General features: G+C 43.8%; 1 protein-coding gene across 1 annotated transcript in view; it reads left to right on the top strand.

Moving 5' to 3' along the window:
* The window catches only part of dnah9l (dynein, axonemal, heavy polypeptide 9 like), a 61,911-nt gene extending 34,317 nt beyond the window's left edge, over positions 1 to 27,594 (top strand). The window contains exons 52-82 of the mRNA XM_018729546.2: positions 86 to 248; positions 893 to 1,016; positions 2,117 to 2,259; positions 3,967 to 4,128; positions 5,858 to 6,091; positions 8,502 to 8,648; positions 9,133 to 9,246; positions 9,349 to 9,492; positions 9,895 to 10,077; positions 11,858 to 11,959; positions 13,501 to 13,635; positions 13,793 to 13,966; positions 14,922 to 15,157; positions 15,561 to 15,683; positions 15,773 to 15,977; positions 16,196 to 16,360; positions 17,461 to 17,601; positions 17,717 to 17,887; positions 18,016 to 18,138; positions 18,413 to 18,606; positions 19,017 to 19,165; positions 19,492 to 19,619; positions 21,151 to 21,378; positions 22,086 to 22,277; positions 22,395 to 22,514; positions 22,857 to 23,099; positions 23,468 to 23,650; positions 24,203 to 24,318; positions 25,116 to 25,228; positions 26,413 to 26,553; positions 27,347 to 27,594. Coding sequence (XP_018585062.2) covers positions 86 to 248; positions 893 to 1,016; positions 2,117 to 2,259; positions 3,967 to 4,128; positions 5,858 to 6,091; positions 8,502 to 8,648; positions 9,133 to 9,246; positions 9,349 to 9,492; positions 9,895 to 10,077; positions 11,858 to 11,959; positions 13,501 to 13,635; positions 13,793 to 13,966; positions 14,922 to 15,157; positions 15,561 to 15,683; positions 15,773 to 15,977; positions 16,196 to 16,360; positions 17,461 to 17,601; positions 17,717 to 17,887; positions 18,016 to 18,138; positions 18,413 to 18,606; positions 19,017 to 19,165; positions 19,492 to 19,619; positions 21,151 to 21,378; positions 22,086 to 22,277; positions 22,395 to 22,514; positions 22,857 to 23,099; positions 23,468 to 23,650; positions 24,203 to 24,318; positions 25,116 to 25,228; positions 26,413 to 26,553; positions 27,347 to 27,594 — 5,044 coding nt within the window. The remainder of the gene's footprint in view (positions 1 to 85; positions 249 to 892; positions 1,017 to 2,116; positions 2,260 to 3,966; positions 4,129 to 5,857; positions 6,092 to 8,501; positions 8,649 to 9,132; positions 9,247 to 9,348; positions 9,493 to 9,894; positions 10,078 to 11,857; positions 11,960 to 13,500; positions 13,636 to 13,792; positions 13,967 to 14,921; positions 15,158 to 15,560; positions 15,684 to 15,772; positions 15,978 to 16,195; positions 16,361 to 17,460; positions 17,602 to 17,716; positions 17,888 to 18,015; positions 18,139 to 18,412; positions 18,607 to 19,016; positions 19,166 to 19,491; positions 19,620 to 21,150; positions 21,379 to 22,085; positions 22,278 to 22,394; positions 22,515 to 22,856; positions 23,100 to 23,467; positions 23,651 to 24,202; positions 24,319 to 25,115; positions 25,229 to 26,412; positions 26,554 to 27,346) is intronic.

The following is a 27,594-nucleotide window of genomic DNA, read 5'->3' as shown; positions in this document are numbered from 1 at the left end:
GTGGATAGGATTCAGGAAGTTGGATGCTGACAGTGGATTGTAGGTTGTGTGTAATTTGAGCCCCTTTGATCACACTTTCCTGTAGCTGTCGTATCAGCCGCATCTTGGAGGCACCTCATGGCAACGCTCTCCTGATCGGCGTGGGAGGTAGCGGGAAGCAGAGCTTGTGTCGCCTTGCAGCCTTTCTCAGCCTGCTGGAGGTTTTCCAGATCACTCTGCGCAAAGGCTACGGCATCAGTGACCTCCGGGTAGGAAACACCAGTGGTTTGCCATGTCTTGTGTCTTCTTGGTAGAAGCGGGAGACTATCACTCTACAGCAGAGGTTCGTCATTTTTTCTAGGACATGAACCCCTTTTAGGAATCTGATGAATGCTAAGGACCCCTTCTCAGAAGTGTCCATCAATAAATTCTGAGAAAATATCACACTCAGGTTTTCTTTACTGAAACTTTATGACCTTCGCAGAGAGTTATGTCATAGACAGTAGTACCATAGTATTACAGTATTTTTGTTTTATTTGTAAATATTATTTATTTAGACCATGTTGTTTTTAAAGTGGATGCACTGAAACCCTTCCACAGATGCCCAAAGGGTCCTTGGACCCCTGGTTAAGAACCCCAAGCTGTGGTTGTGACTGCCATTATGGGCAGTCTTGTTAACAAACAAAAAGTACTCAAAGAGGTGCTGAGACTCTTGAATGGACACAACTGATGGCCTCACTCCCGCTACTTGCCTTGCATTTGAAGAGTCCGTTTCACCTTAAGTCCATCTGAGATTCTAGTCTCCCGCAGATGGTACCTCTCCTCCCACCACACCTCACCTCTTTGATTAAAGTGCTTCTGGGTGCATTCGATCTTCCTCCCTCAGACCCTGTCATTACCTCTCCTCCCCTAGAGCGACATTGCTGCCCTCTACATCAAGGTAGGGGTGAAGAACATTGGCACGGTCTTCCTCCACACCGACGCCCAGATCCCCGACGAGCGTTTCCTGGTGCTTATTAACGACATGCTAGCATCAGGTACCTACAATAGCAGCAGGAGAGTGGGGTGGGGTGGGGAAATGTGGCAGAGCTGGGAGTCGATGGGGGTCCGCCGTAATTGCAGACCCGCTCACAAAACTTTAACCAACACGCTCCCCGCCGCCCCGAGGAGCCACGAGACGATGAGGAGTGCGGGTCAGCAGAGCTGTGAATAGGCCTCATCAGCAGAGGTGAGGGAGCAGGCGTGAGCATTAGTTACACTGCAGATATTAACTCACCTTCGGGCGACCCAAGGAAAATAAGCCGCTTATCGCAATTATTTGCAATCAGTAAATGTGTGATTCATTATGAAAAGCTTTTTTTATTTCCACATGTAATTTGCTATTGTTCGCATAAAAAACTCACACAAAAGAACGCAGTTTAAGTGTTATTGTAGAGAGTGAAGCCTCTGTTTAAGGCTCTCATTTAGCCTGCCATGAAAAGCTGATTTACCTTTTAAATGGTGAGAGGCAATGAAATGGATTCTTATTATAATCAACTGACCTTTTACAGAAGAACAAATGACTCCTATCTTCTGGAACAAATCTATATTGTACTGGTTTCTAAATAAAGGTCTGAAACAAAAGAACAGAAGGTAGTTTATCTTCTAAAATAAACAATTTGTTCGGCTGTATCGCTGTCATTTCACTTTTCCTAATTGTTAATGCAGATAAATGTGTCTTTTTTTCTTTCGGGTATTGACCGCTTTATAGTTGATCAATTTTATCATTATTTAAAAGTCACTGGCTGTGAGATGTTCTCCTGTACTTTATTGTAGTATTACTTTGGAGGACAAACGTTAAGAAAGTGTTAGGAAAAATTTATATAGTTTCTTTTATATAGGCTCTTGGGCTTATGGTCCGTTTTCACGGGGATCTGCTACCAGTGTTGTCTGGAACTGTTCCAATGTTTTGTCACAGCACAATGTTTATGTTTTGTCTCTTCTCTGAGGATCTTTCCAGAGCATAAGATGTCTTATTTGGCCTAGTATTCCACGTTTTTGGTTCTTTCCAAATATGTCATAAAAATGACTTGTTTTGTGGGTAAGTTCAGGAATGTGGGACGGTGTGGGGTCATTGTTTCGGGTGTGTGTCCTCTAGGGGACATTCCGGATCTGTTCAGCGAAGAAGAGGTGGACATGGTGATTTCCTCCATCCGTACAGAGCTCCGGGGAATGGGTCTCTTGGACACGAGGGAGAACTGCTGGCAATTCTTCATAGAGCGAATTCGCAGACAGCTCAAGGTTAGTTCCCCTCTAACCCCACACCATTTGTATTCCTCTTCAGGTCTACCTGTACTGGCAAAAACAGGTCTTTACCGAAGTAAATAAATAAATCTGTCTGTCATGCAAGGGCGTAGCCAGAACTTTTTTCAGGGATGGCCCGGTAAGACCCAGTGATTTCCTTGGGGTGGCCAAAAAAAATCACAACTGACTGTGACATGCTGTACCAAAAGCAAATTCTACGGACAGAAATTCTATAAATTCTACAGAATTTATTACAAATGTACGCAAGAAATTAGTGACAATACTTAGAAATGTCTGTAAAAACATTATAATATCATTTGATACGATCCTTATTCTACATTATTTGTATATTTAGATGATAAAGATGCAAATTGGGTGTTGGAAATTATTTTTTTATGTCTGCAGGTACAACTTATGTAACCTACATACCTGGTGGGCAACGACTGACTACATGAGCGTTTCTGCTCATCTCTGATTCTGGTCTGATGTGTGTTGTGTCTCTAGAGCTTCTCCGCAAGCTCCCTCTGTATCTCTGCTTCCTCTTTGTCTCTCTTAGCAGCTCACATTTCCCCTGCTTCTTCTTCCCTCTCTGTACCATTCATTTCCCTGCCTTGCTCTTTGTCATTTCCAGTTTCAGTCTTCAGTTTGTAAAAAAGGAAAGTATCTTCCTATCTTCCCCTGCTTTCCTTTTCATACTCTCTTCAGTTTAGACAAACACACCTGTCAAGAAACACTTTTATTATTATTAATTTGAATAGCTACTTACAGAAAACAGTGACAGACTCATAATGTAAGCGTATGATGTGGTAACGTTTATGTGCGGTAACATGATTATTTTTAAAAATTCGCTAGCAGAGTGCTTTGTGCAACGGGGTGGCCAGAGGGGTGGCCGAGCTTCAGTCAGGGGTGGCGCTGGCCACCCACGGCCACCACGTAGATACGCCCCTGCTGTCATGAGCGATGCTAATTTGGAAAAATGCTGATCAAATTTCTGAATTTGTTAGTTACCCAGTATCCGAATGAAGACATATTCCTAGGATCTTGCAGTGCTTTATGTTCTTTCAATTCTTTCTGTCTTGGAAAGAAATTTGCAGCAGCAGTTTTACTCTGAAGCAGGCTTTGTTATCATTATTCATTAATTATTTGCTACCACAGAGAAAGAATCTGCCTAATGATTATCTCTCATGATTTATTCTTCTGCATATCTCTGCAAGTGTAGCAGGAATGAAACCACAAGGTGCCCTAAAATTAAAGGTTTTTATTATGCTCGTGAACGAATTATTAAAAGTTCAATGTTCTTCATGTTTTTCTTCAAATGAATAGTAATCTTGTATCTGCTAAGATGCTTCACACTTGGCAGGATTTAAAATGTATTTTTCTTTCTAGATCTTGCTTTTTTGCTGGGCTTTCAAAACAACAGAATGCTCAAATACATGCAAACTCTTATTTATAATATGTAATTTACTATGATACATCAACATCTACAGTTAAAAAGTTTCCAGAAATCTTGATTCCTTGGAAATCGGTGTATTTTCTACACTGCACTAATCACATGAACACACAAAAAATGCCGCTTGTTGGAAATTTGGTAAAATGCAGCAGTTTCTTCCACTGGGTGGCAGATGAACCTGTGCACAATTTCACCACACTGAGCTGGGTGATTTCCTAGGTAATGTTTCTCCTTCTTCCACACATGCTCCACAGGTGGTATTGTGCTTCTCCCCTGTGGGCTTCACCCTGAGGACCCGAGCGAGAAAGTTCCCGGCCCTGGTCAACTGCACTGCCATCAACTGGTTCCACTCGTGGCCCCAGCTAGCCCTGCAGTCTGTCAGTAGCACATTCATTGAGAAGATCGATGGATTGGAGGTCATTTCCAAGCCATGTTTTAAATATAATAAACAGTGAATTATTTTGCACATTTCACAAGTATTTTGCATATAGAGTTTAAAGAATTTTGCTCAGAATACTTCAATATCTACATATCGAGGTCACGTTTTTCTGTGTGCCTTGGAAGCTGTAGTGGTAAGAAATGTTTGTGATGGTGAGGCCTGCTTTTGTGCTTCACTTTTAGAGAACCAAAGCATTTGTTTCATTCATTCGTTGTTGTCTTTGGCAGTGCTGTGGAACACTTAAGTCAGCCCGTTTGTCCTTTTGGGTACCCATTTACAAAAACCGTTCCTTCCTTCTAAGTTTCTTGTCCTCTTATGATCCTTGTAGATCCTCTTTTTCCAGGCATCTGTTGCTCTAATAGAAACAGAAGAGGATCTTTCCCAACCCCTGAGTCTGTGCAAAGGCTCTGTTCCTTCCCCAGAATCCATTACCGCCCGCGATCAGTTACAGCAGAAGTAAATAATTCATGAATGAAGGCGACAGGATTAATTAGCACGCAGTTGGGTCCTTTGATAAAAGTGTGGTTCTGGTTCTGTGCCCGCTGGAGATTTGCATCTGCCACAAATGATTGCCAAGGACCTGTAGCAACCAATCTCATCCCAGGGGACAAACTCAGAAGACGGTATCTCCTCCACTATGGGGTAAACTGTTTGACTCTCACCCCAGCTTTACCCATGGAGATACTCCTACCAGGCTGCCGTGTGTAGATAGAAACCCATCACCACTGCTGGAGTCCCGCCCCCCCGTCCATCATCCTGACACCCTTGAAAATCCATTTCCCACGCACCTTTCATGATAATACTTTGAGCATTCAGCAGCACTTTACGTTCAGAATTTTTATACGGCTGATGCTTTTGATGCTTCTTTATGTGACATTGTATTTTAAATTTTGCATAATTTGTATTCAATTTAATGTAGTCTTTGTGAACATAAAATACACAAAAGGCACAGTTATGCATCCAATAATACATGATCTCTCACAGAAGAGAATACAATGCATTTTTAAAATATGGATACACAACATTAGAATGTCTTTTTACTGTGGTACGGAGAAGAAAATCAGACACTTTTGTAGGTACAAAAGTAAGTTCTGAACACTGTTAAATTCTTTACTCCTGTTGAGCGTGAAATGTGATTATGAAACCACCCAGGAGGGGCAAAGCACCAGCGAGGCCCGTGTGTCATGGGGGCACTGGTGGGTGGGGAGGCTGTCTATCATTAGAGCATTGGGAAAAAGACAACAATAAATGGCTAATAATGACACTTAATGAGCTTGATTAAGTTGATTTGTTATGAAATAAATTAAGCAGCAAAGGATGATTGTAGGCAGTGTAATAAGTGGCTCATTTTTAATACCAACTAAATTCTGCTGGGTTCAGAGTGAGAGCATTTCAGGACGAACAATTACAAAGCAATGCGGACTGGTTTGTGAACTATCATTTTTTTTCAATAATTATATGAAAGGAACACGTCTCTAATTTTTTCATAACCCCGCTGCAACCTCTCAGTACAATTTGCAAGATGTTTTGTGTGTGTTTTTGAGCAAAAGTATAAAAAAAATACAGTTTTGAAGGGAGAATTTTGGTTTTTGGTAAATTTCAGCTTTGGGAGTTTTGTCATGCAGATGTATGTGAATAGTACCATGAATGTAAAATCTGATGTCATATAATCAATGTAAAAACACTTTCCCTTTTTTAACACTTAGCCTGAAGTCAGAGCTTCCATTAGCAAGTTCATCTCGTACTCCCATACCAGCGTGAACGAGGTGAGCATCAAGTACCAGCAGAACGAGAAGCACTACAACTACACAACTCCCAAGAGTTTCCTGGAGTTCATGAAGCTGTATGACAACCTGCTGGCCAAGAAGAGGAGGGAGCTGAGCCAAAAGATGGAGAGGCTGGAGAATGGCCTGCAGAAACTGCTATCCACAGCCTCCCAGGTTGGGATCTCTCAGGGCCTCCTTGTGGTGGGGTTTGTCTCTGAAGAACACAAACTTCCAGCTTGCAGTCGATCCAGGAATTCACAGAACATCTGATCAGTGTTACTTTGTGAAAAACTGATTTGCTGTCTTGGAGGGGCAATGCATTTTTGTTGATGTGTGGAGCAACTGGTAGCATAGTGACTAGAGCTACTGCCTTTTGACCCAAAAATTGTTGGTTCAATTCCCACCTCTGCCTGTAGTACCCTTGAGCAAGGTACTTACCCCAAATTGCTCCAGTAAAATTACCCAGCTGTATAAATGGGTAAGTAATTGTAAGTTGCTTTGGGGAAAAAAAGAGTGTCAGCTAAGTGAATAAATGTAAGAGTTCATGCTCACTGTACATGCATTGTTAGATGTGAAAGTAAGATTGAAATAATTTTGTAGGCAAGTTATGAACATTTACAGCGACCGTTCTTTGTGTTGTCTTTACTAAGCCAGAAGTCTACAGCCAAAAAAGTGAATGAATTTTTTAACTATTATTACTAATATTTATTTAGCTGATACCTTAAGCAGTTTTAAAATAGTTTTTGCCATTCATGCCGCAGAGTATTCCTACAGTATCAATTTAAGGTAAGTACCATGGTCAAGTATACTACAGCACCAAAATGGAATATGAGGAATATTTCCGGAAATTTGTCTGCTTTAGAGATGCCTTTTCCCTATTTTCTTGCCAAGAGCAACAAAATAGGAGGCCGATGAAGGTTTAATTAAGTGAGGACCTGTTGAGGGAGATTTCCAATCATGGCCCTCAGAATGAGAGCATAGGCAGCGCTCATCTACGGCCCACATACCTTATTTACACAAAGTGCGAGCTGCAATCCTCCCAAGAGGCTTCAGCTAATGGAATACATTATGGGGAAGGGAGCCTGGGGCTTTATTTGTTTTCTGTGTTCCTGAGACTTGTTTAAACGAGACTAGCCGGTGCCGCTTGATCCGCACCCCCCACCGTTAGTCTGTAAACTCTTACTGGGAGCATAGTGGAGTGGCAGGTTCAGCTCTAAAGGGGTTTGCCTAATGTTAAGGTGATGTGAATTCCTCCTGTAAAATAAACCAAAGAAATTAATATGACAAATCATTCAGATGGTAATGCGAAGGTCAGAATTTGTCATTAACGTCTCACGGTCTGAACATCAGTCAAGGAGAATCGAGGCTCAGTCAAAACACAAAAAAAGATTGCATCCAAAGTCTTCATATTAGTATGACTGAAAAAAAAGACTTTTTGAAAAAAACAGATTATCTGATCTTGAATAATTTCACTTCTCCCATGTCTTGTGTCAGCAACACAGACAGTTTTGCAGGGTCATAAACAACAGCTTTTTGGAAGGGAATTAAACTATTTTATTCTCTGCCTCTGGTGAGCCAGGATGGCTCATGAGCATACCTGAGTGTTTTAAGTCCCCTAACAGAGGTGTGGATGACATGGTGTAAATAAGAAAGTGCAATAATTATTTGAGCTACACAATGGTGTTTGTGCTCAACTGCACCTCCCTTTTTAACCCACACATCACAGAAAATACACTAATACCCAATACAAGTTTAATAGCAAGACATTTAAAAAACTGTTTAAGGTGTATGTTATTTATCTTGAAGCCTTACGCCTTGAGTTGCCGGGTAGGCTCCGGTTCCCCGCGACCCCGTATGGGACCAGTGGTTCTGAAAATGTGTGTGTGTGTGTGTGTGTGTGTGTGTGTGAGTCAACAACATCAGCATATCTACTCCAAGGCAAAGGTTTTACATGGAGGTGGAGGATAATGAAGAGGCAGCACTTCACTGACGAAAAAACTGGTAGATGTAGAAGGCATAGGATCATCTACAGCTTGTTCATCTTCTGTCTGATTTTTCTTTCATTCGAAAATGCAAGGCAGTGCTTACTATTCACAATCTCTATTCGTCCCTATCCATCACCGCACCAGGCGTGCGATTCAAATTGGTAAATATTTCTCTCCAAATATTTCAAAATATTTGTAACGGCAAAAAGTCATTGAAAGGTTTGCAAGTTGAGGACACACTGTAATGTATTCTTCAGCGGTAGCTCTTGGTGGGCTGTTTTTAGCAGCGTGCTTAATACCGAGTCTTTGGAAATTGAAACATATATTTACTAAATCATTAATTTGTGCAGCTGGACAAAAAGAAGGTTGGAGAAAAAAGTCAGCATGAACATATCCCCTTAACCACTGAATTTCAATCCTCTGAACTTGTACAGAATGCATCTATACTGCAGCACGTTTTCTGTTTTACAGAAGGTCTCAACAGTCTGCCATACAAGTAAAACACACAACAGGAGCTATTGGTAAAGTGTGGGTAATACAGATGGGCTTGGGGAAGGTCTTCTAAGCCAACAGTAAGATGAAACAACCTGTCTTCACAGGTGGAGGATCTGAAAGCCAAGCTGGCCATCCAGGAAGTGGAGCTGAACCAGAGGAACTCGGACACAGAAGCACTCATCGCCAAGATCGGCCAGCAGACGGAGAAGCTCAACCAGGAGAAGGCTGTGGCCGATGCTGAAGAACAGAGGGTGCGTTCGTTGCTCTGTACTGTGCCCAGGAGGCCTGGAGGGAAATAGGAACATCAGATCTCTGGACACCTGCTTGTACACAGTTCACCCTCACTGACTGGCTTTGTTACAATGTTATTTATAGTAATATGATAGTTTAATACTAGCACTGCTCTAACACAATGTCTGAACTGTTTGTTCCATATTGGGGTTGCGGGGAGGCAACACAGGGTGTAAGACTGGAGGGGGAGGGGACACACGCAGGACAGGACACCAGTCTGTCCCAAGACACCCCACACGGGACTTGAACCCCAGACCCACCAGAGAGCAGGACCCGGTCCAACCCATTGTGCCATCTCGCCACTGCACCACCATGCCACCGTGCCACCCCCAACACAATGTGTCGTCCTTAAATGTATTCCTATTGAAATTAGAAATATGTAGTATTATGAGCTGCAAAACAGGTAGTAGATGGACAGGATGCTTCATATTCCTGTGGTTTTAGGTGGCAGCCATCCAGGCTGAGGTCACAAAGCAGCAGCAAGAGACAGAGAACGACCTAGCCAAGGCAGAACCTGCCCTCCAAGCCGCAAACGCAGCACTGAACACTCTGAACCGGGTGTGTAGGTTCTGCCTCCCATTTTCCCTCCAGCACGTCCCTTCATCATCTGTCCCTCTTTACCGCACTAGTCCTAAGGAGGCATATTGGTGTGCTCTGCAGCTGAACCTCACAGAGCTACGCACATTTCCCAACCCTCCGGCCATCGTGACCAACGTGGCGGCTGCCGTGCTGGTCCTGCTTGCTCCGCCAGGTCGCATTCCCAAGGACCGCAGCTGGAAAGCGGCCAAGATGTACATGAGCAAGGTGGGGAGCATATTTAGTGGAGACTCTTCACAGTTCAGCTGTCAGGCACATTGCGCGAGTTGGCCGCTGCAAATCTCACTACAGGTCTTTCCTATTTGATAATATACAGTTTTCTGTATATGGTTATACACACGTGTGTATCGGATTACTTTGTGTATTAAGTGGTATTTGGTATTGTTATGACAAAAAGGCTGTCTTTCACTTAGGCTGATTTTTCATGAAACCTTTTCAGATGTTCCGTGCCAATATGGTTAGACTCTCAGGTCCTCAGCATCAAATGCGCCAAATGTAATTCATATTGGTCAGTATAGCTCATTCAGGATATTCTGTATCAAGGTTTAGCTGAGGTTATTGTATTTTATTCCCTCTGGTTCTTTCCCCTGTCCCGCTTCTTTTACTCAGGTGGACGACTTCCTTCAGGCTCTGGTGAACTTTGACAAGGAGCACATCCCGGAGGCCACAGTCAGAGTAGTGAAGGACGAATACCTAAGCGACCCCGAGTTCAACCCGGAGTTTGTGCGGCTCAAGTCCTCAGCGGCTGCAGGGCTGTGTGCCTGGGTCATAAACATTATTCGCTTCCATGAGGTACCTGACTCTGCTGCTGCCGCCACGGTCATCAGGTCGCCTTTGTCCACGTTTCAGACAGTCTTGTCACTTCTGGTTTGCTGCTCTGCTGATCCTAGAACTGATCCTAGAACTGATCACTTCTGATTCACACAGGTGACAAAGTCAAACTGCTATGAAATTGCAATTACATTACTTTTCATATTTTTTGCATGAATTTGTAAGGTTATAAACATGAATATGGATATCAATTAAATTAATGATAAACAGATAAAAGTTAAGAATACCCAAATTTCACAGATTGTAGAACTGAAATAAGCACTGTGATATTTTAATTAAAGTCTTTGTTTCCCTCTGTAAACATTCTTAATTTCTGTTGTATTTATAAATGAATAAGGTTTATTTCAGTATGTGGCTTTTTACATGAATAATTTGGTGAAAGTACCCTTCGACAGTTGTGTCATATAAAGCCAAGGTGTGAGTTATGAGCAGTGATCCACCCCTTTGAAAATGTCCTGATTTTATCCTTTGCGCATGGCAGTTATTCATCATATATTTCACCCATGCAGTTACATTCATCACGGGTAAATAGCAAACTTGCTCACAAGTACACATGCTCATTAATAATGTGATGCAATGCTCATCTTACCAGAGCAAAATTAATTTCCGTCACATTGCCTAATTGTTCATTTTTGTCACTGTGCCTATTCTTTTTCTCCCATTTTCCCTATGATTCCATGCCCCTGTCATGCTGCCGCTGTCAAAAGATGTATGTAAGTATTGCACTCGATACTTTTGGTGCTTTGTTTTCAGAAAAAAAATCTTAACACAAATGTTTGAATGTTATTGCACTCGCATGCAGGCAAATGTTGTAGCAGTTTCAGTGATTTTATTGCTTACATAATGCAGCAGTTTCCCACCTTGGTCCAGAGATCCACTCTTTCTATGCAAGGCCACACAGTGTACGTCACTTGCAGCGAAAAGGCTACAAAACAAAGCCCTCAGAGTAAATTGTTCAAATCAAAACAAATAGCCAATATATAAGAACATAACACATAGCAGTAACTTTTATCTGCAATAAAAATGATTGAATAACCATATATAGTACACTTGTTATATTAGGATTTGCAATTAGAATTATACTGTAGCTTGATATTTGAACTTGGGCAAAATACATGTTATTCAAGGGCGCCCCTATGGGTAGGAGCCGGGTATTGAATTGTAAATAATTGTGCTAATGTTCATGTAAGAGTTCTGTTCAGCTGTAGAAGGGCTTGGGAGTGACAGTATGGGGGACAGTGCCTGTCCCTGCAAACGGTGAAGCTGGTGTGCAGTATTGGCCCTATTGGAGAAATGCGGTTCCTCAGGCTGAAAGAATAATATTTAGGAGTATATGCAATATTTATCCCCTATATGCACCTTCCTGGCTATAACCTCCTGCTGCTGCCTTGAGTTCTAATAAACTCTGCATTATGGGAACCACACTTGTATCTTCATTCTCCTCATCATCAGCCATCATGTCATTAGTTTGTACCTCTGTAAATGTACAGTTTTTGCAATGTATAGAGTATAGCTCTGAAATCATGGTCCTCATGGAAAGAATTTCAAATTAAAACCTACAGGCAAATTTATTTGTAACTTTGTTGAATCTTGTAAAGACCAACTGTTACACAGCAGTATACTGTATGTGGTTACCTCTAACTGTGCATGGTGACTTTGGGCCGTTTGCCGTACCCACACGTGCGGAGGCCGAGCGCACCGGACACGCTCACCATTCTCAAAACTTCTCCGTGTGTTCCAGGTGCTCTGCGAGGTGGAGTTCAAGCGCCAGTCCCTGCTCCAGGCCAGTGCCGATCTGGTGGAGGCGGCAGAGAAGCTCGAGGCAATCCGTAGGAAGCTGGCGGTGAGGGGGCAGAAGATGGGCAGTGCTAACTAAGGCCACCCCCTGGGGGCACTTGTTGAGCACTCAAGGCAAAGTGATAGCGTATGGAGATGTGTCCAGTGTTTGTTCCATGGTCACCCACCACCATAACCCAGCATATAATAACAAACAGCACTTTTTTAATAACCAGCTGTTAAATATATGTGACGTGACAATAATTTCTATTCTCAGGAAATCCCCATCACATAAGAAATCGATTGCATGTATCCCATAGATTATTGTTCCCATCAAAGTAGTCAAACGAAATATGTAAACCACAGCGTTCCTTTCCAGAGAAAATGAACAGCTTTATCCTTCTTGGAGAAAAAAGCAACATTTAAAAAAAACTATTTTCACTGAGATACTGTGCCAACACAGAGCGCTCAAAGACGGGTGTCTTTTGCCGAATACATGGAGCGCTTTTATTTGAAGACTGAAATCTCCTTTAATACGGAGACTAAAGTAAGTTTTAAAATGAACATGGTGATTAAGAGCAAATATGCGAGGCATTTATGTAGCAAGACTGCGAGGTAATTAACTGACGTGTATGAAGATTCATGCTTTAGACCCAAATTTTAATTTGGCACATAAATGTGCCTGATGTAGGCAGCGTTTAATCACCTGCCTGACAGGACTAACTACTTTCATTTAACCTTGACTGAAGATCATGAATTCTAACACGTTTAATTGCATACATCATTTAATAGAATGAACAGAGCAAATTTCCCCCAATTCAAAGGCTCTGATTGACAGACTGTGGCAATAAGGCCTGCCACAATTAGGGCTGATCTGTATTCGTAGCCCCGCCACCCATCGCCGTAGTGACACAATTCTGTTTGATCACCCCGGCAAAGGAAGAGTTTGCTGAACTTCACCTTGTTTTGAATTAGCAGTGAATGAAAAGGTGAGTTGAGTGCGAGGACGCTCTTGTATTTGGAAAATGCAGAGGCCTCCTGGATACCAACACATCTCCTCACTGTAGGCCTGGGGGGTGGAGGGGAAGAACAGCCTCATTACTGTCATCGCTGACCTAATTGAAATGTTTGAAAATGACTATGGTTTCCTTCCATCGGTGCTGGAAGTAATTATTTTGTTTCACACCCTTTGGCAGGGAATTGCCACTTCAACGTGAGAAACCGTGTCAGGTGGCCCACGGTGAAAAGTCTTTCTGAGACTTAATTGTTTTCTTTGCCATTACACGGACTCCGGGGAGAGCGGCTTTTAATAAGCATGCCAGACTTCTCGTCTGTGTCAGAACCAAAGCAGCCGAGCAGCGTTTGTTAAGCAGCCAACCTCCAGGCTTTTTAATTTAATTTTTACATTTTTTCCCCCTCCAACAAAATTGACTATATTATTAAAATTGTCTTCGCTGCAAGAAGTCCCAAGTTTCTCCAGGCCTCTTGCAGTAGGGTTCAGAATAACAAATTGGTAGACCAAGTTTCTGCTCTCTCTATGGTGATGCGCAGAGTTTGTCTTAGCTGCACTGTAATGATGACTATATGTCTTATGCCCTGTCGCCCCAGGAGCTGGACGGCAGTTTGGAAGCTTTGACGGCAGCCTTTGAGAAAGCCACATCAGAGAAGCTGCGCTGTCAAGATGAGGTCAACAGGACCAACAAGACCATTGAGCTGGCCAACCGCCTGGTGAAAGGTCTTGAGGTGAGAACCCTGCTGACCGGGGACCTGCGCTAATGTTAGCTCTCTGCATTTCAGGCTACTCTGCTACTCAAAAACGGCATGCTGATACTATGATTAAAGCATGCCGTGGTGTCTGAGTTGTCCCTTGTGTGCACATGTCCATCTGTATGTGCTCCAGTCTGAGAATGTGCGCTGGGGCCACTCCATGGCTCAGTACCACGAGCAGGAGAAAACACTGTGTGGAGACGTGCTCCTGACGGCCGCCTTCGTCTCCTATGCTGGCTCCTTCTCCAAGAGGTATCGCCATGAGCTGCTGGAGAACCTGTGGATGCCATTCCTCCGAAATCAGAAGGTACCGTTCGCCTGCTCAGTCTTCATCATCCAGGCCTTCTAAGTGAGCACTCACTCAGAGCTTCAGTCAGCATGTTCATGAGGTTACTGCTATCATTATTCATGTAATATTTCCAACAACACAACAGACAGCTAATTTTACTGCCTATATTATTTTATTTGCTTCCCTAGTGCTTTTATCCAGATCAGCTTTACGCAGTGAGGGTTATTTTATTGAGCAAATAACTGTTATGTGCTATTCATGCCGATCTTGCATTGCATTTCTGCAAATCGTTTTGGCGATGGAGCCAAGAAAAGAAAAATCATTTTTTGCTGTGACAACACTGTCCTCAAGTATTTCAAAGAAAAAAGACTTAAGCTTCAAATACGAATCATTTAGGATGTGGTAACAATAAATAGAGCAGCGTGACTTACTGTACTTACATCCTGCCCCCTGATAGTTGGCAGCTGTTTGGCATCAGGGTGCAGACTCATGTAAAAGGAAGTGTAGATCATGGAAAGGAAATGGAACCCATTAAAGTGCTGCACATTCTGTTGGCCCACAAGGACAATAAGTGGTTAGAATAATTTTCGGATTACGCAGTGCTTTTCTGGTGCTAATTGTCTGAGAGCTCTCCTCATTCTCTCACTTTAATTTTTTCCACGAAGCAATCTAAGTAAATTTATATGGGCATACTGTGTGAACAATGTCCTTGTTTGATGGTGTTATTGTTTGATTTTTTCCCCCCAGTGTCTATGGCAATATCATACTTCATCATAAAACCGTTGCAACGGAATATTATGCAGAAATGTAGCTTTGAATCCTTGCTGAACCTCTCCTGCTGAAATGCAAAGGCCTTCCTTGTACAACACAAGTTTCTCTGAGCTCCACAATGGCAATTAAACCTTACATCTGCCATTGGCTTCCAGTGAAGATGGGTTAGAACTGAAGCATAAATCCCCTCCTCCTCTTACAGATCTCCATCCCCATGACAGAGGGTCTTGACCCTGTGTGCATGCTGACAGATGATGCCACTGTGGCCAAGTGGAACAACGAAGGCCTGCCCGGTGACAGAATGTCCACGCAGAATGCCACCATCCTCACCAACTGTGAACGATGGCCCCTCCTCATTGACCCCCAGCTGCAGGGTGTCAAGTGGATAAAGAGTCGCTACGGCGCTAACCTCAGAGTAGTTAGCCTGGGGCAGAAAGGGTGAGGGAGCATCTGCCAACGACACATCAGGTCCCAAAGTGTGACAACAACTGTCAGTGTCACTGAAGAACTGGAAGTCACAGTCGACCTTTGACTCTTTTGTTCAGTTTGGCCTCTGGTCTATGTAAAAGAAATGGAATAAAGGTCTCACAGCTGGGTGAATGGCAGCTGCATAAGATCTCTGCATATGACACCACATGTGTAGAACAGCCCATAAAGAAGGGTTCATGATTAACTAGTTCCTCAGACACATATTTGCATATGATGCTGCCATAGTGGTTGAGATTTACAGCAAAGCTTATGGTTTTAAGTTTATGGATTTAATGAAGATGGATGTTAAGGACCCATAATTATACTACTAGTAAATTTTCTACTAGTAAATTTCCTCTAATTTTTTTTTCAGGTATGTTGATGTCATAGAACAAGCAGTGGTCACAGGATATCCTGTTCTCATTGAAAACCTTGAGGAGGCCATCGACCCAGTGATTGACCCACTGCTGGGGAGACACACTATCAAGAAAGGAAGGTACTGATTGTCTGTCTGATTCTAGGCAGGTTGAATGCAACGGTTATCCAGGCAGTGTAACCTACTTCCCCTTGTTTGTCCCTGAGAAGGTATATCAAGGTAGGGGACAAGGAGTGCTACTTCCATCCAGACTTCCGGCTCATCTTGCACACCAAGCTGGCTAACCCACATTACAAGCCTGAGATCCAGGCCCAGACCACCCTCATCAACTTCACAGTGACCAGAGATGGCCTGGAAGACCAGCTCTTGGCCGAGGTGGTCAACCTGGAGAGGCCTGATCTGGAACAGTTGAAGGTGGGATACCTGAGACCCTTTTCGTAACTTTTGCTCATAAAGCAGTGTAACTGCCCATGGCATTCAGAGAATAGTAGATAGAAAGGAAGTGCACGAAAACTACGTGAGTTGTCCTTAAGAACACTGAGAAAAGCGTTACACTGGTATGTTATTACTGTAGTAGTTTCAGTGTACACGGGGGCTCGCCGATGATGGGTGTGATTGCTGTTGTTTGCCAGTCGGATCTGACCAAGCAGCAAAACTCCTTTAAGATCGAACTGAAGCTGTTGGAAGATGAGTTGCTGACTCGCCTCTCAGCTGCAGAGAGCAACTTCCTAGGAGACAATCTGCTGGTGGAGAAGCTGGAGACTACCAAGCACACAGCAGCTGAGATTGAGATGAAAGTGGGTACAGCAGAACTTAATGAGTGGCCTTTGCCATGTGCTGTGCTTAATGTGTTGAATGCATGCTGCACGGGGGACAGCAAGTAGCGCTGTTGTCTAACAGCACCTGAGTGGTGTGAGAGGGCATGGGTGTGATCCACTACTCAGACTGTGTGGAAGTTGCATGTTCTCCCAGTGTTCAAGTGTCTTCCCTCATGGTACTCGATTTTTGTTGCTCTGGTGTATAAATGAGTGACTCACTGTAAATAGTCTTGTAAGTCACTTTGCATTGAAAGGCGTGGGCTGATACTACTACGTTGTGTTCATTGGAAGTCGCTTTGGAGAAAAGTGTCTGCTAAATTAATAAACATAAAACATGGCCACCTGAAAAAAGCCCGAGTTTGCAAGCAGGGAGAATAAATGTCTGAACAGTATACCAATTAATGAGAAATCTGGAATGCTAATGATCACTGCACTTTGTAACTCTGTTGTTAAAAAAGTTCTTTTAAAAAGTTATGTACCAGATAGCAATTATTATATAAGATTAACCCTCAGAAAATACAAATTTTCATCCTTTTCTAGACCGTTAAAAGTCAGTCATTTCGAGACTTTGTTTCATAAGCTTTGGGCACATCATTAGTTTATGATCATTATTTTATGTAGTTTCCGTCACTGTTTGTAGAGATACAACATTATTTGGCCTGTGACTTAAAAGTTTCTTGCATAGTTATTTCTAAAGGCAAAACACTAGCAAAAAGATATCCCTTGAAAAGGGGCAGCTGTTAGCATAGTGGATAGAGCTGCTGCCTTTAAACCCAAAGGATGCACGTTTGATTCCTACTTCTGTCTGTTGTACCCTTGAGCAAGGTACTTACCTAAAATTACCCAGCTGTATAAACAGGTAAGGACTGTAACACTAAGTTGCCTTGGTGGAAGAAAGTGTCAGCTAAATTACTAAATGAAAAAAGCCCTTAGCACACACTGGTCACATGCAAGAAACTTTCATAAAAGCATGTGTGAAGGTTTATATGCATGCCATCTTAGTGCCTCTCTCTACAGAAAGTGCTGTATGTGAGCAGGGATGGGTGCTGACCAGGGCCACAATGAGTTCTGTTTTTCAGGTCCTGGAGGCAAAAGTTAATGAAGTAAAAATTAATGAGGCACGTGAACACTACCGTCCTGTGGCTGTAAGAGCTTCCCTGCTCTACTTCATAATGAATGACCTCCATAAAATCAATCCAATGTACCAGTTCTCACTTAAGGTAAGATCTAATTGACCCATTACAGCCTCATTCCCCCCCCCCGGCCCCTATTTACCCCCTCATTCAGGCCAAGTACGTTCCTGGCCAGTGATTTTGCTTCACTCTCTATCCTCAGGCATTTAATGTGGTGTTTCACAAGGCCGTGAGCCAGGCCGAGCCCTCCAGCGATGTCAAGAAGAGGGTGGATGCCCTCATCAACTGCGTCACCTTCTCTACCTTCAACTACATCAGCCGCGGCCTGTTTGAGAGGGACAAGCTAACCTTCAGTGCTCAGCTGGCCTTCCAGGTACTGGCAAGAGATCTTCAGGGCTTCCTTGTCCTAGAGATCCCCTTTCTCTGTGCCTAATGTATAGCACCTTTCACCATGTTGTACTGCATTTTTCAGAGCTTGTTTCTCCTTGTCTCGATCTGCAGCTTTTACTCATGAAGAGAGAGATCAATGTCCGTGAGCTGGATTTCCTTCTCAGGTTCAATATCGACCACAGCTACGTCAGCCCTGTTGACTTCCTGTCCAACTCAGCCTGGAGCGCCATCAAGGTTGGTCCACCAGACTACAATATGTTGTGTAGTTATTTGTTCTTTTGTTGACGAAAATGAGTATGGTGCATTTTCATATCAGAGAAGAAAGAATATCTGAGATGCTCACTGTGATTTTGGAGACTCTCAGCTGAACCTACCTCATGTGCAGCAGTATCCATCCCATCCAGCCTTCTTTCAGTCAATGCGTTTTTGTTAGCAGAATAGATGCCATAAGTCATCCAGTGTGTGAGTCTGGATCACCCCATTTGTTGAATGATTTCCATACCCTTAGGCCATGAGCTTCACGGATGAGTTCCGTGGGTTGGACCGAGACATTGAAGGCTCACCCAACCGCTGGAGGAAGGTTGTGGAGTCAGAGTGTCCAGAAAAGGAAAAACTGCCCCAGGAGTGGAAGACCAAGAGCTCCCTGCAGAGGCTCATCCTGATGCGTGCCCTGCGCCCCGACAGAATGACCTATGCTGTCAGGTGTTTCTCCAGGATTTTGCTCCTGACCTCCAAAGGAGGCCTGCTGCCTCACCTACCCTCTTCTCTGTGTTCACCACAGAATGAGCCCCACACTTTATTAAGTGGGTGGTACCTTTTTATCATAGTGGTAACTAGTACAAAGGCCCCAAAGTTCATAAATCACAATTTTCTGGCATGTGTATTTTGGTTTTATAGTTATTATTGTACAATTTTAAGGGAAAATTTAGTTTCCCAGGGTATCTGCTGCACAGTTCCATTTTTAGTCTGGCTCCAACAAAATGAAGTCTTGCTGTGATCTCTGTTTACTGTTTTTGCTGGTATTGTGCTCCGTGACACATCTTCATGGCACGGGCCTTGGCTTCTCTCGGATCTTGTGCTGCACAGCTTCCTTTCTTCACATTTCTCCACAGGATCTTTGTGGAGGAGAAGCTAGGCGTGCAGTACACAGAGGGTCGCAAGAGTGACTTTGCTAAATCCTTCAGAGAGAGCGGGCCTGGATCCCCCATGTTCTTCATCCTGTCCCCTGGCGTGGACCCGCTAAAGGACGTGGAGTCCCTGGGTAATGCTGCCATTACCCATTCCAGGGGAATGTCAGGCAATTAATTCATTGTCTTAATGAACTACTGGTGCGCTTTGTAGTCAGACATCATAGTTATGCAAATAACGTAAGATGAAAGCGCTGCATTTTGGGGAGCAGTTGGGAATATATCGTTGAGTAGAGTCTCAAACACTGGGGGTTTCTTACTAGGTCTAAATCTAGAGATTTTTTCCTTGATTTATTTCTACTCATTTATTACTATATTTATACCAGTAGTGAATGTAAATAAAATTGTCATTGGTAATGGGTATGTTCGGGTTATAAATCTGTGGTATTGCTTGTTGCAGGTAAGAAGCTGGGGTTCACCATAGACCTCGGGAAGCTGCACAACGTGTCGCTGGGGCAGGGCCAGGAAGCTGTGGCAGAGGCTGCCATGGAGAAAGCGTCCAGGGAAGGACACTGGGTTATTCTGCAGGTGACAGAAGGCAAAGGGCGGACACACATGCACAACATTCACTCCTGTACTTCTCTTTGCAGTCGACTTCCTGACTTTGACAATTTTTATAGGTTTTTGGAAGCCCTGAATTACGATTTGGGTTAGATTCTTCTGCTCATGACTGCTCATGGATGAGCGCTCTGACTCCAGCACCGATTAAAGGAAGTTTGTGATGTGGCTATTGAGCATTCCATTTATATTTTTTACTTTATTGCACGTTATTAGTTAAAACCTCCAACACAACAACAGGGCATTGAAAACACATTTTTGCATTATGTGGAATATTGTTCTGAAGCACACAAATATTTATCAAACCAGTTGAAAATTCTTTTTAAAATGCCACACAAAATGTTCACTTTTATACAATGCAATAAAGGGAGACCCCAAACCCTTCTGCACACAGGCGAAGACATTGACCATGTTGTTCATATTGAGTTCTGAGGTTAGAAGCAAAGACGTAATGGGAGAGTGGTTTTATTTTTGTATTCAGAGGGTAAACCCTGAGACATTAGTCGTGGTTAGCATCAGGCATTGGGTTTATATCTGTGACAATGTTGATGGTTTCCTAGGCCTGGCGGTCGCTTTTGTGGTTGTGTCTGTGTATGAAATGCTTAAATGTTAAAAAATAGGTTTGGGTGGGCTAATGTGCAAGACGTGAACAATAAACAAGACTGGCCGCATATAACGCAGATAAAAAAAATGTGTTTTTAAAAGTTATTAAAAATCATAATGACAGAAGACAATAAGAGAAAAGATGTTTACGCTTTGTATGTTCCTGCTTCACTGCAGATTTTGTGTTATGGGATTTATGATTTTATTTTTCAGATGTTCTCTTCGGTAGGAGGTCTAATTTTAGCATTAATGTGGTCACCTACAGTCGCCTGTAATCATCACACACACACACGCACGCACACACTGAAACCGCCTGTCCCGAGCGGGGTCATGGCGAACCGAAGCCTAACCCGGCAACACAGGGCGCAAGGCTGGAGAGGGAGGGGACACACCCAGGACGGGACACCGGTCTGTCACAAGGCACCTGAAGCAGGACGCAAACCCCGGACCCGCCAGAGAGGGGGACCTGGCCAAATCCACCCCACCACGCTCCCCCATGTTAAAAAACAGCTTTAAATAATTTTATCTTTCATATGTAATCTGCCAATTTGCCTTTGAAATAAGTAGGAAGTCAGCGCTGCTCTAGAAAGTGAACGGATGACTGCTATGCCTTTTTACTAAAGGCATTATTTAATGTTTGTATTTAATCTTTTTGTATCATCAGCTATTTGCAGTTTTAGATATGTTTTCTGTCTGGTTCATCAAGTTGATACCAGTTTGGTATAATACTGATTTCTCCTGTTGACTGTGTGTGACAGCAACTCTGTCCTTTCTGTTTTTGGTGACCTTATAAAGGCTACACTGATACGGGAAGTTTTGAATGCTTGCTAAAGTTAATTATTTTACAAGCCCAGCGTGTCTCACTAAGCTTCCACTGTTGCACTTGTGCATGTGACAGAACATCCACCTTGTGGCCAGGTGGCTGGGCAGCCTGGAGACCCTGCTGGAGCGCTGTAGTGAGTGCAGCCATGCCGACTACCGTGTGTTCATGAGCGCCGAGCCTGCTCCCACACCCCAGGAACACATCATCCCCCAGGGCATCCTGGAGAACTCCATCAAGATCACCAATGAGCCACCCACCGGCATGCTAGCCAACTTGCATGCTGCCCTCGACAATTTTGACCAGGTGAACTGTAGAAGAGGGGTGGAATCTGCAATCGCTCTGCCTGTCCTGGAGCACATCCTTTGTGTGTTGGCCCTGCCCTGTCCTGGGTCAAAAATATTAGTGAATTTCATTTCAGCTTGGAAAAATATAAATATGTGTAATGATGTTCACATGTGTATTATGTATATCAACCTTACAGTTGGCATAATGGTGCAGTGGGTAGTGCTGGTGCCTCATAGCACCATGGGCTTGGACATGAGTGTAAATCTGGCTCAGTTTGTGAAGAGTTTACATGTTCTCCCCATGTTTGCATCGGATTCCTCCCGCAGTTCTGGTTTCCTCTCACATTCCAACAATGTGTTTCCGGTGAACTGGTGACTGTGAATTGCCCATAATGTGTGTGTTTGTATGTGTGTGTGGGACTGGTGTCCCATCCAGGGTCTACCCTGCCTCATGCCCTATGCTTATGGAATAGGCTCTCGATCATTGCTACCGTATGTCATACAAGCAGTTTATGTGAATCTATCTGTATAATATTTAATAATTACTTTGTCAGTTAAAAAAACAACGTTTAAATGAACTCCTAGATAATAATGAAAACCAAGTATAATGGAAAGGCTACAGACTGATTTCAGGGCACAATGAAAGAGCATGGTACAGGCAGAATGATTTTAAGGAAGAGTTCTCCCATACACACAACTGCGTGTCTCTCCTCTGTCTGTGGTCAGGATATTTTGGACCGCTGCTCCCGTGAACAGGAGTTCAAGACAATCCTCTTCTCACTGTGCTACTTCCATGCATGCGTAGCAGAGAGGCGCAAGTTTGGGCCCCAGGGCTGGAACCGGAAATATCCCTTCAGCACTGGAGACCTCACCATATCTGTCAATGTCCTCTACAATTACCTGGAAGCAAACTCGCAGGTGATGAGACCGAGACAGCCGTCGTGTGGCAGCCAGTTTTAAGGAGCTAGTTCTTCAAATTATTGTTATGTATTTGAGCTCTGGGTGTGTGCTGTGATTTGTGTTCATGGCTGACAGGTGCCCTGGGAGGACCTGCGCTATCTCTTTGGGGAGATCATGTACGGGGGCCACATCACCGATGACTGGGACCGACGGCTCTGTCGCACCTACCTAGAGGAGTACATGCAGCCTAACCAGGTACTGGTTTAAACGCTGACTGTACGTGTATGTGTGTGTGTGTCCATGGAGACATCTTGGCTCAGTCTTCATTGTTTGACATCGCTGTGATGAATCATGCAAGAGGCTTTTTTGAACAACCTACACTGGTATTGTCCCCTGTATTAGACCTCCCTCTTCTGGAGCTAAGGGGAACTTCAACTGACCATTTTTAGAGTTTACTTTGAGTTCAATAAAGCTCTTAACATAAATAAAAGCTACATAATTGGCAGCCTCAGGACCAGATATAAAATTTCACACTTAAGTAATGAACTCTTGGGCAGGACATTGCTGAACTCAACCTTAGGCATTTTCTCTTTGTAGTTTGACAGGAAGATGGTCCTCGCTCCAGGATTTGTTGTCCCTTCCAACCTAGATTACCAGGGTTACCATAGCTACATTGATGAGATGCTGCCTCATGAGAGCCCGGCGCATTATGGGCTTCACCCCAATGCAGAGATCGAGTTCCTGACAGTGACCTCTGACAGTCTTTTCCACACCTTGTTGGAGCTGCAGCCCAGGGACTCCATCACTGGGGAAGGTACCTCTCACACCATAGAGGAGAAGGTGAGTGGGAGTGCTTGGGAAGTGACCACAGGCACCTGGGAGTGCAGAGGCGTAGGCAGAGCTACCCTTAGGCGGTGCCCCTAGGACAGGTCTGTCACAGAGGACTGTAGTTAAGGGCAAATTACCCACATCTATTTGTACTCATAATCTGAATGATCAAGATACGTCTTCTCAGGACAGAGGATGGAGACTCTGAACCAGGTGATCACTAATCCTTGTAACCCCCAATACCACCCAAGCAGAATGACTGCGCCCACTAGTTAGTGCATATTTCCACTTCTCACTTAATACTGTAGTGATCATGAAAATCTCATGAAGTGATGTCTTCAGAGAGGAATACATATCTCTCAAATCATACGATCTTGCAGGTGAAAACTGTCCTGGATGACATTCTGGAGAAACTTCCAGAGGAGTACAATATGTCAGATATCACCACCAAAACAGCTGAGCGATCACCCTACATCCTAGTGTGCTTCCAGGAGTGTGAGCGCATGAACTTGCTCATCAACGAGCTCCGTCGCTCACTTAAGGAACTGGACCTGGGGCTCAAGGTGGGCCGGGGGGCGGGGCGCCAGGGGGCGCGGCGCCAGGGGGCGCTGTGGGGGTGTCTCACAGATGCAAGGGTGAAGGCGGCGGAGCAGAGACAACGTGTGTCAACCGGTTCCACACAGCCTAGATACAAAGGCTGTATGAGCTGTGGGAATATTATAAGCATATAAAATTTTCATGTGTACAACTCAAAGGTGCACATCAGAGAAAGACAGCATGACTCTCATCCTGTCCAGAGTGTTTGCGGTGTTTTGATTAAGTAACGGGGCCGTTACAAGTGATAGCTGAGCAGTCGTTTCACCCGCTATGTATGTCAATGCAGATTTCCAGCACGTAAATTATTCATCATGTTAAAGTGCATTTTCTTCGATGAACCCTTGCAGACAAAGAAACAAATTGCCGATTTAATGTGGCATGCAGGGAAATAACAGAATGTCAAGTTCTGTAGCCTGATCTGTTTCCCCCCACCCTGCGAGGAATTCACTATTTATCGTGTCACCTCATCACGCTCCCTTTGAGGAGCCAACGAGTGCACTTACGCTTTCTTTTGTTAGGGTGAGTTGGCAATTTCCTCGGAGATGGAGCAACTGCAGACAGCCCTTTTCTTCGATAATGTCCCTGACACCTGGACCAAACTGGCGTATCCCTCGACGTACAGCCTGGCGCAGTGGTGAGTGACATGCCGTGAGCTCTGCACAGCCTGCAACCTTCCGCCTCATCGCAGAGGCCCGACTTCTGGCCTGAAGGCCTTTAGTCTGAGCATCACTGGTCTGGAGCCTGAAGTATAAGAGGCCCTCTGCAGCTGGACTTGTGATTGGAGCAGGATCATCCTTTGAGAAGAAAGGTAGCACTCGGTGTCCTGTCACATTAAATTTAGCATCACCCCCCACCCTCTCTCGCATTAATGATCTGGGGGGCTCAGTTCTTAAGGAATGGCCATTACGTTGCCCAGATCAGACGTCTCCTAGCTGCTTTCTACAGAGAAATGAGCGTCCCCTCTGAATGGTTTTGATCTAAGGGTTTTTCTATAATCACTCCATTTAGTCATTTAGAGCCAGTCTCCCTGACATAAATAATAAGGGCTATAAGCCTGAAAGGACACCCTGAGGAAAATAGCAGCACTTTTACGATTGGGAGGCCGCAGAAACCAGCACGCGGCCAATTAATCAGGAGTAAATAACAGACAATCACCTCACCCGCTCCACACCTAAGGTGATCATTAAACCATTGCTACATGTACCACAGACTGTTAACACGTCCACTGGTAATAAGAAGAGATCCACTGATAGTAATAATAATAATCGGAGCAATGTTGTTAGCCGGTGGTTAATCCAGTGTCCAGTGAAGACAGCAAATTCACTGTACCGGGTGACCGTGGAGACAGATCCACCAGAATGCACAGGGGCAGGTGGGTGAGCGGAGCGTATAGCCGAAGGGCTTCTTCTAGCCGCTGGGCTCTGTGCGCAGGTACAACGACGTCTTGCTGAGGTGTCGGGAGCTGGACAGCTGGACCCAGGACCTGGCCCTGCCCAGCGTGGTTTGGCTTTCCGGGCTCTTCAACCCACAGTCCTTCCTCACAGGTACCAGTCGCCCGCCAGCCCGCCGCACGCTGCTAATTTACTGCTACAGTGCTTTTCATAATTAGCGCCGCGAGGCCTCATTAAGTCCGCTCTAATGAATAAATATTGTATTTCATAGCTTGATTACCAGATCAGCTCAACGCTCGAGCGTCGTAAACAATTATTTCCCTAAATATTCATCACCCCAAAGTGGATGATCATTGGTATTTAATGCTGGTATTTTCAAGTGCATCTTTATTATGCTAATAGTTTTTGAAGCATTTGGAGTTTGAAGGAGAAATATGAAAAAATGGAAAAAAAATAAAATCAAGCTGAAATAGAAACATAAAGGGGCTTAAATGTTTTTAAATGTTTATATTAATAAGGGCTTATGAGAAACCAAGGTTTTCAAAGCATTGCCTTCCAACTACTGTGTGGTGATTTATGTACTGATGTATGTAAAATATGTGTGCATACAGTATATGTATTCTATTACTTATACATACACTTATAGTAGAAGTTTTTTAATACTTTTATATACCATTGTATTTTTACATATTTACAATTACAGGATTACATGGACAAGTGATTAGCAAAAGTGAGTGTTATAATTTATAGTGTCAAGTAAGGCTGTTGGGTTTATTGCTAGTGGATCCAATGAATAAATGGAGCGTTTTCTAAGGCAACGATCAGCTGATCAGTTCCACATTCTCATGGCGCATTAAAATATTGACACTTTGATTCAACTATGTATGCCACTAAGTACTTCACTGTGAGTGAATGTAAAAAGTAGATGGAGCAATTAATAAAAGCATAAGCTTTTTGGCCCAAACTTTGTCAGCTGAACTCACAGAAAGGAACTGCTTTTCTTCCCGATTAAAGTACTTGAATTGCTTCCATAAAAATATCCATCTGTGTTAATTTGTAAATGTAATCAGTATGAGATATGTAGAACACTTTGATTTAAGACTACCAGTAACCAGATATATAGTAAAAATTGTGTGTGTCTATCATTTTAGGAAGAAATATTTCCTATGTCTTTCTTTGATTGTTTGAAAACATTGTGGCATCCAACGAATTAAGTGGAATAAAACTGTTTGAAACGTGTGTTCTACATTTCTGCCCCGTCTGAGGCTACACTCTCCCTGGCATCACACTCAAGCATTCTTGTTCACGGTTCTCACCGGCCTTCTCCTGCGTTCCAGCGGTCATGCAGAGCCTGGCTAGGAAGAACGAATGGCCCCTAGATAAGATGAACCTCACTGTGGATGTCACCAAGAAATTCAAGGAGGACTTTAACCAGCCTGCCCGAGAGGGGGCTTACGTCTATGGACTGTACATGGAAGGTAGGCATCGCTCCCCCCACAGCGACATTTTTCTCTCTGTACTATGACTGTTCCTATGGAAAAGAACCATTCATTGTTATTATTTAGCTGACACTTTTCTCCAAAGCAATGTTTACATTTGTTTTTTGGTAAACTACTTACAGTCATTATCCAATTTACAAAGCTAGGCAATTTTTACTGGAACAATTCAACATAAGCACCTTCATCAAGGGTGCTACAGCAGCAGTGAGGACTGAAACCCTGGGAGGCGATGGTTTTAACCACATCACCTCCTGCTGCACTGTAAGATGTAGCAAGGTGTTTGTAGCAAGAATTTTTTTTCTTATTTACATTCCTTCGTCCTTTATTTAATTCACAATTTCTTTAACATTTAAAGCATATAATGCATTTTGGTAGCGTCCTGGATTATTACCAAAGACTCAGGTTCTGGTGTTCTAACATGTGCTGTATATTATAAACACCTGCCAGACCGATGCAGCAGTATGTGTCAGATGGTTAATGAGGCCAGGTACAGACAGGAAATGCAGGGAGAGATCCTACTTCTACCTGAAATAAATGTTATTAGCCATCGCACTAAGGAAACAGACTGTGGAGGAACGAGCCGACGGGATGGGAAGGGAATGATGCTCTAAAGTAATGGAATGAATTCCTGGTGTGTGGCCCACATTATTAGACGGGTAATTGTTGCCATGCTGGTTGTCAGTTGCTTGTGGAAGCTTCCACTGGGTGAGGCTGTGTGCCACCAGGATGGTGCCAGGAGGTTAATAACAGACCCTCGGTGACCCCACCACAGGGGCCAGGTGGGACATCCAGGGAGGGAACATTGCAGAAGCCAGTCTGAAGGAGCTGACGCCAGCTATGCCCGTGCTGTCCGTGAGGGCCATTCCGAAGGACCGCCAAGAGACACGCAACATCTACGAGTGTCCTGTGTACAAAACAAAGCTCCGTGGCACCACCTATGTGTGGACCTTCCACCTGAAGACCAAGGAGAGACCTGCCAAGTGGGTTCTGGCAGGTGTGGCTCTACTCCTGAGTGTGTGA

The sequence above is a fragment of the Scleropages formosus genome, chromosome 12, assembly GCF_900964775.1.
Source record: "Scleropages formosus chromosome 12, fSclFor1.1, whole genome shotgun sequence".
Taxonomy (NCBI): Eukaryota; Metazoa; Chordata; class Actinopteri; order Osteoglossiformes; family Osteoglossidae; genus Scleropages; species Scleropages formosus.
Note: the sequence above shows the minus strand (reverse complement) of the source record. Positions and strands in the feature narration are given on the sequence as shown.